General features: G+C 45.6%; 1 protein-coding gene across 2 annotated transcripts in view; it reads right to left on the bottom strand.

The window, feature by feature from the left end:
- Positions 1 to 2483: 2483 nt before the first annotated feature.
- The window catches only part of runx1 (RUNX family transcription factor 1), a 32582-nt gene continuing 23621 nt past the window's right edge, over positions 2484 to 11444 (bottom strand). Inside the window, exons 7-9 of one of the 2 annotated variants that reach the window (XM_079495050.1) lie at positions 6288 to 6434; positions 5698 to 5990; positions 2484 to 5238 (exon numbers count right to left, since the gene is read on the bottom strand). In XM_079495050.1, coding sequence (XP_079351176.1) covers positions 4933 to 5238; positions 5698 to 5990; positions 6288 to 6434 — 746 coding nt within the window. In that variant the 3' untranslated portion in view covers positions 2484 to 4932. The remainder of the gene's footprint in view (positions 5239 to 5697; positions 5991 to 6287; positions 6435 to 11444) is intronic. The other variant, XM_079495051.1, reaches the window with a different exon arrangement.

Genomic DNA, 11444 nt, shown 5'->3' with positions numbered 1-11444 from the left:
GAGAGAGTACTGCTGCTGAAAGAACGTTGGGAGGAGCCACATGCAGTCAACAGGATCTGCTCAGTGCTCACATCCGGCCTAGAGCCCGCCGTGCTGTGTGTGCGTGTGTGTGTGTGTGTGTGTGTGTGTGTGCGCGTGTGCGAGCGTGTGCATGTGCGAGTGCGTGCGTGCGTGTGCACATAGATAGACTGCATAAACAGTAGTAGGCTATACATACACAGTGACTTATTGAATTGAATTGAATTGAATTGAATTGAATTGAATTGAATTTTAGTTTTAGTTGTTTTTTAGTTTGAATTCCAAATCCAAACGACTCAAACACCAAATAGGAAATGCAATAATGCAACTAAATACACACTGTAGGCCTACAGACATAAACAGTTAATAGGCTTATCTCTCTCTCTCTCTCTCTCTCTCTCTCTCTATCTCTCTCTCTCTCTCTCTCTATCTCTCTCTCTCTCTCTCTCTCTGTGTGTCAGCATGATTAATAGGACATGCTAATTTCAGGTCCCCGTTAATGTATCTCCATTCATCATTACCGAGGCTCATCAATCATGTGTTGTGTTGGGGAATCAATTCCTGTTGTCTGTCCAGTCTATAAGTGAGAGCACTGCAGCTGTTAGTGGCATCAAAACATGCGTTCCAAAGGCTTGTAATTGATGTCTAATAATGACCTTATGGACATGAGGCTTGTCCCCCCCCCCCCCCCCCACCTGAGTTAAACCTATCAATTAGAGAGTGTACAAATGGAACCAAGGTCCTGTCGCGTAAAATCTAGTACAATTGTGAAGTATAGAATAAGTGATTCGGACGCTATCAGTATTCAACTGGAACACCACTACAGTGGGCTGTACAGCAGGCTTCCCACCGCTGGCCGCATGCACCGCTGGCCGCATGCACTCTCTAACAGTTCCCACTGTTAGAGAGTGAAATTGAACCATAACCTTCTACAGGTCAACCAGTAAGCATCTAAAAGTCCAACTGAGACCAGGGAATCAAATTGATATTATGGATGCAACAACAACATTACGTTGGATTGTCAACATAGTTAACGTGATCATATAGGCTATATGATACATTAGATCATATTTATTAGACAGTAAACATGCCACAACAAACCCTGGGCCTGCAGCCGAGCCCCCGCCATCAGGATCATAGACCTGCGGCTGCAGCTAGTTGTTTGACTATACTGCAAATGAGAACCACCCCGTCCCGTCCCCACCCCTCCCTAGATCAGACCTTAGAGTATACTCTTAGGATCAGACACTAGAGTGTCAAAGTATCCGTGAGCAGAGCAGGGATCACATTTATGACACACTCCATATTGAAAGACAAAATTTGAGCTATTTTGTCCTTTCTGAGTTTTTCTGTTCCTACAATTCCCAAGATGCATTTCACAGGCAGCTGCATCAGCCTGGCAGTCTATGGTCGCAGTTACATAAATAGGATTCTTTATCGTTGTTTTGCCATAAAGTTATGGCAGTGACTAGTAGTTTTCACAGTTTTCACAGATTGTATCCCAGTGACATCGATTCCGGGGTGCACTGGTCTGGGGTAGCGACTAGCGATGCGTTGTTAGTTAGTTTGTAGGCCTAGATCTGTTCTTTTTGGCAAGTGACATCACCTTGCCACGACGATGTAGCCTATAAATGAAGCTTAATGTTTCACCATCTTGAGCTGCACATGTCCACATTCCCTGCCAGCAGCTGTTCCGTGTCCCTCTATCTATCCCCTTGTGGTGGTGACAGTTGACACAGCACCAGATGCCAAGAAAAAAGACACTAAACTGCCTGAAACGTAAACAAAAAATGTCCTGACAGAATGATCTATTTGGATCTGTCTGATCTCCACAGGAAAATATCTTTGTTGTTTCCTGGCTGGGCTACAGTTTCACAGGCAACAGACCACACACGCACACATGCACACACACACACACACACACACACACACACACACACACACACACACACACACACACACACATACACACACACACGCACGTACACACGCAGTCATGCACGCACACGCACGCACGCACACACACATGCACGCACGCACGCACGCACGCACGCACACACACACACACACACACACACACACACACACACACACACACACACACACACACACACACACACTTCTCAGGGTTAAAGTGACAAATAATTTGATAGAATAACCATGGCTCCTTCAGCTTTATGTATCAGCCTGGCTGTATGCATGTGTGTTGTAAGTAAGTAAACTTAAAGTGAAGACAGGCCAGGGCTTGCCTGTAGAAATTCCTGCAGGATCAGGAATAGAAAACATCAAAGAGAACATCAAATAAGTCAACAGACAACAGTTGTATTTTCTTCACAACAATATTTATGAATCAAACCAAATGCGAGAAACTTGAATGCTGCTCTAATAACATCCAAACAAACAATCAACCTGTGTGTGTGTGTGTGTGTGTGTGTGTGTGTGTGTGTGTGTGTGTGTGTGTGATGAAGGGAGTGCAGTGGAGACAGCGTCATTTTACAGGCACAGCTATTTACAAATAAAGGGATCATGAGCGAATATCACACATGCACGGGCACGCACGCACACACACAGTCACACACACACACACACACACACACACACACACACACACACACACACACACACACACACACAGTCACACACACACGAACAGAAGAGCAAATCAAGGTGAAATGCTACTCAGAAAGGTACTGTGAAAATAAATTAAGGAATTGTATACAAAAGGCCATGCAAGGAGTTGCTGACAGCAGTGAGAGGAGCTGAGAGGAGGTGGAGTTAGTAGGTGAGGAGGAATAGAGAGACGTATTTAGAGAGAGGGCTCGAGTTGTCATGGTTTATGATGGTTTACGTCTATTCTATATACTTCAACCTTCCAGGAATAGAGAAAGTAGCAGACCTGCAACCTCAAAACGCACTGCAATGCGATGGGTTGCGAGCTTGTAGATCTGCTATTGTTGCTATTTGAACAAAGTTTGTCAGTTTCTGCCTATGATGACATGCCCAAAATATCCCGATGTTTATAATGACGTTTCAAATAAGTTGCTATTAACTAGGCCTGTCAGTGTGTGCTACTGTGTGAACAGTCATAAATAGAATTTCATGGGTTCCAGTGCAATTGTTTGTCACAAGGCCTCAAAAACAACTCCAGCCCCAACTACGGAAACATGTGAATTTAAAAACATCTGTGTCAGTGATAAATGATGGTCAGGATGTTGTAAAAACATACATCAAACATGGCAGAGTGCAAATCAGCAACCCCTTAGCTGTTTACTAAACAAAATGTGGCATCTTTTCTCTGCAGTTAATGTAAGTGAAGTGTTTCTCAATGACCACAGGGTGGCGCCCTGAGACAGTAATTCAGTCAGTTCAGGTTTCCCACTACATTCTCTTTCTCCTCTCGTTGCTGTCATTCCTTAAGTCTAATAATAATGCCTAATTTATACTCCGTCACACAAAGTGTGTCGCTTGCCTACAAGAACAGATCTACAAGTTTAGGATTAGGCCTTACCCTAATTAATCAGTGTTAGCTTGTAGATCCGTTCTTGTCAGCAAGAAGGATGGAGAATAAATTGAGCTCACATAGAGATAAAAGTATAAGAATAACAAAGGTTTGGCATCTTCAGTCACAACGTCTTTCAGTGCAGCCATCAGAACTTAAATGTGTATTTTTTTTAAATTAGGTATGTTGCAAAATATACAAAACTTGGCCATAAACACATTTGAAAATATATTTTTGTCCCTGAAAATATGTTTTAACAATATGCCCCGGAGATTTACTTGCCACTCAAAATATATGTTTTATACGCATATTATATTCATGTATTTTATATATTTGCTATGACTTTTTATTTGTCCATCTTTCTTTTTGTATATTTTGGAACATGAAATGTATCTCCTTTCTGTATGGGAGGACTTAAATTAAACCATTGGCCTCTGAAGTCACTGAGGAGTCTGAAACTGAGTTAATAGTGCAACCATTTCCAAACCGTATAAAAACACATCTTTGTTGTGGAGTTTTTCAGAAATTCTACATTTTTGTAAAAAGCGTCAACAAACAGTGATAACACAGCATCCAGGAAGACTAGTAAATGGAGAGGAGAGGAGAGGAGAGGAGAGGGGAGGAGAGGGGAGGAGAGGAGAGGAGAGGAGAGGAGAGGAGAGGAGAGGAGAGGAGAGGAGAGGAGAGGAGAGGAGAGGTGAGCAGAGGAGAGGGGAGGGGAGGAGAGGAGAGAGGAGGAGAGGGGAGGAGAGGGGAGGAGAGAGGAGGAGAGGAGAGGTGAGCAGAGGGGAGGGGAGGGGAGGAGAGGAGAGAGGAGGAGAGGGGAGGAGAGGAGAGGAGAGAGGAGGAGAGGGGAGGGGAGGAGAGGTGAGCAGAGGAGAGGGGAGGAGAGGAGAGAGGAGGAGAGGGGAGGAGAGGAGAGGAGAGGGGAGGAGAGGAGAGGTGAGCAGAGGAGAGGGGAGGAGAGCAGAGGAGAGGGGAGGAGAGGAGAGAGGAGGAGAGGTGAGCAGAGGAGAGGAGAGAGGAGGAGAGGGGAGGAGGGGTGCATGGAGGTAAACACAAACAAAGCCATCACAACATCATGAGCAAATCAAATTATTCACAACGAGGGCAATGGTGAGGAAATAAACGTCCATGTTATTTTACAGAGGAAACTGTAGAGAGTCCAGTCCCACGATGCACCATGCTGCTCTGTCAGTGTCCAACCAAAACGTCTCTGTCTGTCTCTGCTGTCACTATACCGTGACTCTGTTACCCGTTTTCCATTGGCTAAGGTTGTCCATCATGTCCGCCATTTGCGTTGCCATAGCAGCCTGTCGGTAGCCATGTCTTTGGCATATTATCCGCCGCAACTCGTCCGGAGAAAAGCATTCTCCTCGCGGCGTCCCGCGCGGTCGCTCGCCCTTATCGGTTTTTCAATATGGCCGCCAGACGGCCTCCGTGGCGACCATGTTGCCGGTCGGGGAGCTGCTGCTGTGGCTGGACTCGGCCTCCACCCCCCCCTCGCTCTGATTGGGCAGCGACGGGTGCAGCAGGGAGGAGGAGCCTGTGGAGGCGTTGGTGCACGGCGGCAGGATGCGGGGCGGCGAGCGCGACGACGAGTCCCCACCCCCTCCTCCTCCACTGCCGCCCGCCATCATGGAGAACTGGTAGGAGCCGGCGGCCGCAGAGTAGTACAGGTGGTACGGCGAGGAGGTGGACTGGAAGGGCCCGCCCTGCGCCTGCATGGGGACACAATCCTTATTAACGTTTATCCTGATAAAAAAAGAACTGCTCACAATAATCTTGGATAATCGTGGAGATTTTAATCTATGGTGAAATTGTCCTCCGTCATGACTCATGCACTAGGAATTAGTTTTTGTTGAGCTGCAAATTACGTAACACTTAAACCCTCTAGTCTATATGCTCTGTAAAGTATAATGTAAATTCGGTATGCTCTTGTTTCCCTCTACGCAAATCAATTCGCCAAAAATAGCAGATCTACAAGCTCACAACTTGTTGTGAGCTTGTGAGCAGCATCCCCCCCAGTATAGGGAAGCTGGGTGACTGTTCAAATGCTAAACAAAAGTTCCATTTTAAGTTTTAAGCATATTTTGTACGTTTAAAGCATATATATTATCGCGGTAACATCGTCAATCGCAATTGCGACGTGTCTAATGTTCCCACCATCCCATCCCTACCTGCACCTGGTGGGGGGCGTTGGCCGAGTAGGGGGGCGGCAGGTAGGTGTGGTAGCGGCCTGCCGGGGTGCTGGCCATGGCTGAGGCCATGCTGAGGCCCAGGGCTGCCCCGTTGTTGTGGTGGTGGTGGTGGTGGTGCGAGGGCGGCGTGTAGGTGAAGGCCGTCGCCGTGCTTGGGTAGTGGTGGGCCACGCGGGGGTCCGAAAAGCGGGCGGGGTCGGGCAGCGACGACAGTGAGGAGAAGGGGCGCTCCAGCGTCATGCGGGGGTCGCCGAAGGCCTCGAGGGCGGAGCCTGGGGGAGGAAAGGGTCGAGGGTTACACACATGCACACACACACACGTTCCAGCATTTCCTGTCTGTGTTGATGTTAATATTTACTGTTGAATAATTTAAGATAAAACAACTTTTTCTTTTTGAAAATTTTACATAAAACATAACATTTAAATATAATTTGTTGCTAAAATTATTAAAATGCAAGCACACTGAGAAATGGTGGTTTAGCACAGTAGTATGTGTGTGTGTGTGTGTGTGTGTGTGTGTGTGTGTGTGTGTGTGTGTGTGTGTGTGTGTGTGTGTGTGTGTGTGTCACCTGTGAGCCGTGAGGACAGGTCTCCCAGCGTGGACCGCCCTGGCGAAAGGGGTGTGGTCGAGTGAACAGCGGGCGTGGTTATCTGGCCAAGGTAGGGATACGATTGGTCATAGGACCAGGAAGGAGAGGACTGCATCTGCCTGGAATCTGGAGAGAGAGAGAGAGAGAGAGAGAGAGAGAGAGAGAGAGAGATTCAAGTCAGATTCTGTATAATATGTATAATAAGCAAATGGACGGTAACTCTGAGAGTGTACGAATGGATTATGGAACCAAATGGTACCATCCCTACACTCTCAGAGTTATGGGTGTCTTTTAAATTAAAACGGTTCGAGAAGCATTGAACTATAAACTGAGTGTGGTCAGTGTCAAACAACCCACACTGGACTTAACCCACTCCTCATGAATGGTAAAACATCTGTTGCTCCAGTCCTCATCTTCTGCTATTATTAGTACAGAACAGGTGGAATAATGCTTATTCCACCTGTTCTGTTGTACTGTTCTGCATGTTTCTACAACATACTGTCCATGCCTAACAGAAACAAACGTTTCGGTATTACCCGTATTGCTTCTAATATCATCAGACTTCCTAGACACACACTTTCTGACATGAACAAAGGTCATCACACGGCTAGCACTTTCAACATCAAATGACGCTGTCGCTGATCATCCCCTGTATCGCTTCTTTAACCTCATGCCATCAGGACAAAGATAGAACCTTGCCATGGAAAAAGGTCAGTTTTAGTAGGAGTTTTGTCCCCTCAGCCATCGCGGCATTAAACAAACTGCCCCGCCGATAGGATGGTTCTGTATACTGTGGGGAGTCTGGGGACCTCATGTTTTTGTATTGTCTTGGTGTTATGTGCTCTGTGTTGTTTTTGATGTGGGTGTTTGAACAGAATGTGAAGACGAATATCATTCGGGACAATAAAGATTATTATTATTAAACATTAAAAGTTTGATTACATGAAAGCAGACCAGACAGATGAGTTCAATATCTGAAGACAGTCCAAGCCAGTAGCTAACACACACACACACACACACACACACACACACACACACACACACACATGCTCAGACACATACAATCATTGTATTTCTTCTGTGATGTTGACTAACTGAATATGCTCTGAACACGTGAGGAGATGAGAGAATGAAATAGAGAGGGGAGGGTTAACTAAACAATGGCAGAGAAAGCGGAGCTGTTAAGCACTTAAACCCTGTCGTATAGGCAAAAGCCTTAAAAATCTCATTTTCGGAAAAGTAGCAAATCTACAAGCTCACACTGTGTCTCTTTGCGATGCGTTGTGAGCTTATAGATCAGGCTATTGTTAAAATAATCAAGAACATTTTTGGTGGATAAACTGTTAAGGACCACAATGGAAACAAGTCCCCAGGACGATGTTGTGTTATACCATGTGTTGTTTACATTTCTGACTAGTAAAGTATTGTGTTATCCTTTTAGCCTTAATGTCTGACTGTACCACGTGCTGTTTTACATCAAACACTCAAAAATCTGTTTAACCAAATGACGCCGATGGCGTCCCTATTCTATTCTGGATTCTGGGGAGAACATTTGGCGAAAACAGTAGCCCTTTGTAGCGCAGCGTACCACAACCTTTTAGCTCTGGTGAAGGGCCAAAAAAAAGGAGCAGGCCAAGTAAGTATAGAGCCCTGGGGGCACCCCGTCAACTAAGTATGTAGAGTTTAAGTGTTTAATTGGTGGTTAATTGCAGAAGGAAGAGAGAGAGAGAGAGAGAGAGAGAGAGAGAGAAAATACAAAGTGGGGGATAAAAACAAATGCCAGAAAAAGACACAAGTTAATTGCAAAAGCGAAGGAGTAAAGACGAGAGAGAGAGGGGGGGTGAGGGGGTGGGGGGGGTGCAGAGATGGAGGAGAGAGGAAGCGATTAACTTAGTGCGGGGGTGGAAGGATGGAAGGGGAGGGGGTGAGTGTATCTGCATGTGTGCGTGTGTGCGCACATGTGTGTGCTTGTGTGTGTGTGTGTGTGTGTGCGTGCGTGCGTGCGTGTGGTATCGCTCTCATTGAATTCAGTCCTCCCCACAGCCTAATAAACGTCACTGATCTCCCACTGACCTGCAGACAGAACTTTGTGTGTGTGCTCGTGTGTGGGTGTGTGTGCACTGTGCGCATGTGTATGCATGTGTGTGTGTGTGTGTGTGTGTGTGTGTGTGTGTGTGTGTGTGTGTGTGTGTGTGCGCACAGACAGACGAGGAAGCAAATTGTACACAGCAGCCAAGTTGTCAATGAAGGCTTTTTAAGTCTAGCCAACAGCCCTCAAAAGCACTGATGCGTGTGTGTTAGCCTCTGTGTGCATGTGCATTTGTCTGTGTGTGTGCGTGCGCATGCGGTGCCTTGCAGCAGTGAAGCCTAGGCCTCGTGCCAAGCCCCCTCCTTTCCTGGCAACTCTCCCCAGGAGGAGAGGACTAATCTAGGGGCAGGAGTCACACATGGCTGGGTGGGTGGCTGGCTGGCTGGCTGGCTGGCTCCCTAGAATTAATAGACCTAGAAAGGCCACTTCCTGGTGTTTCATGTTTATGTGTCTTTGAATGTGGGTGTCCCTCTTTTTTATTGATACCGTGCACGGCTGCAGGGCGCACTCACATGATAGAATCAAGCAAGCGACAGTAACCAACTTCCACCTCTACCCGGCCGTATCAACGTGATGTATTCATATGCAGTGGTTTTCAACCAGTGGTCCTTGAGGGGTTTCCAGGAGGTCCCCAGCTAAATGATGGAGAGTTGGTAACCAAATGGACCCTTATAGATCTCTAACTCTTGAGAGCTTCAAATTAAACCAAATGGACCCTTACGGGTGCATTTGGTTTCATTTGTAGCTCTCAAGAGTTGCATTAGCCTATTGTTAAACATCCGCATTACTTAATTTACAAGAATATACTACACAATATAGAGAATGTAGAAGAATTTGATCAATGTTTCCCTGTTATCTCTCCTACATTACCACATCAATACAGCATGGAATTGTGGACGGAATATTCAAAGTTTTGGGTCTGAGAGGCTAAATGTCATCAAATGGTGGGCTCAAAAGCCGAATAAATAATGGGCATATGAACAGTGGTTGAAAACCACTGTTCATATGGAATCTACTTCAGTACACGGGATATCCACTGTATTGCCTGCATCAGGCGTTCCCAACCACCATCGTTATGCGGACCGGTGTCAGTCCGCGGCACATGTACCACGGGACACGAGACATGAATCTATAACGTTGCAGTGGAGAGAAGTTGACTTGGTCGCATGAAGATACCAATACCAAGGATTCGTCACTGATGTCATGTCACTGTGGTTTATAAACAGCTTTGAGTATGTGCTATTTCCGTGTTACATAACAGTTATGATATCACTGTCACATCCTTGCTATTCTTATCATACTGTAGTCTTAGTTTCACGCATGTTCATGATCAGATGCGTCACAACAAGCTGTCCTATTTTGTCACGTTCGCACTAATGAAACACAATTACCAAGATTATTATTTCATGTCCACATTCAAGGAAGGAGGTAGGGCCCGCACACCATTCTTTTGGTAAAGGATTACTTTATTGAAATAACGTTTCAATCCTATTGGATCTTCGTCAGGTCAGTATATGTCAATATTCAAGTACAGCTATCAGAAGATGTAACCCAGGTAAAGAAATGTGTCACTTTGCCAGTTTAACTAAAGTTTTCCACCTGTCCAAAGTAATTTCTGTTGTGATGTAGTGATACAGTTGGGTGCCACCGATATTGTCCCTTATTATTTGACCCATTTAGGCCTGACCTCAAAATTTAAAAAAATCCTTCTAAATCCTCTGTTTTCTGAAATAAATATTTTCACGATTTTAAAAAAATAGCAGATCTACAAGCTCATAGCGCGCCACCGAGTGGCACGCTACAAGCTTGTAGGTCTGCTATTTTTCAATAGCTAAATAATAACATAATGTTTAAAACACCAAAAGGGGTTCCCGCCCAAAATGGGTTAACTGTCCTTTTGCGCAGATCACGCAAACCTCAGCAAAAAGAAAAGGACAATATCGATGGCCTCCAACTGTATATAACAGTCATTGACTGTCTGCGAGTCCCTTCTGTGTCTCGTGTTGTATTGGTACACGACTACCGAGCGCACTGAGCTCATGCTTCCTTCAATGCATGAGGAGTCAGCAGGCCGCTTCTTATCACCTGACAGGGGAGTTTCCCTGGTAGGACGTAGCGCGTGGAAGGAACACGTTATTCCAACCAGTTCCTTTCCCCTCCATAGAGCGTCGCAGTCCCGCCCCCTACCATGGACCAAGAAATGATTCTCCGTTCATTTTCCTCATAGACATTTCAGAAAGTATTTATTTAAAGACGTTTACGCCGCGGACAAAGCCAACTCGAGTCGTGACAAATCATGACAACAAACACAATTGTTTGGGCCGAACAAATAATTAGAAAGAAGAAAAAAATGGCAGGTTACAACACTTCTTTTCAGTTTTTCTTCTTTGTAATTATTTGTTTGGTCCAAAATATTGTTTGTGTTGTCATGAGTTGTCACGACTCGAGTTGGCTTTGTCCGCGGCGTTTAAATAAATATTTTTTGAAATGTCTATGGGAAAAATGCATTGGGATTCATTTCCTGGTCCATGGTAGGGGGCGGGACTGCGACGCTCTATTGGGCTCCCCAGCTGACCAGGAGTAGGCCGTATAGAGACCACGATTACTGCATGTTTTTTGCAAGGGTATACCTACCCTAGGGGACACGAGGAGAACATGCAACCTCCACACAGAAAGGCCCTTTCTCCTTTCTGGAAATAACAAAGATGATGGAGGTGGCACAATTTTCTCTGGTGTTTGTTTTTGTTTTTTACACACCTGTAAACCTGTGGTGTACTGATGACCTTAACTCTGAGAGTGTACAAATGTAACCAATGTTTACGTTTGTACACTCTCATAGTTACACGTGGATAAAAATAGCAATCAGTATTTTTCTCATGGCCGAGTATCAGTGTGAAACTTAAAACCCACCCATTCTATTTGGAAGCAACTAGGCCTACATAGGGCAGTGGTTTTCAACCAGTAGTCCGGGGACCACCAGTGGTCCTTGAGGGGGTTCCAGGTGGTACCCAGCTAAATGATGGAGAGTTGGTAACCAAATAGACCCT

The sequence above is a fragment of the Electrona antarctica genome (assembly GCF_951216825.1).
Source record: "Electrona antarctica genome assembly, chromosome: 24".
In the NCBI taxonomy this organism is placed as follows: Eukaryota; Metazoa; Chordata; class Actinopteri; order Myctophiformes; family Myctophidae; genus Electrona; species Electrona antarctica.
This window is presented reverse-complemented; position numbering and strand designations above follow the sequence as displayed.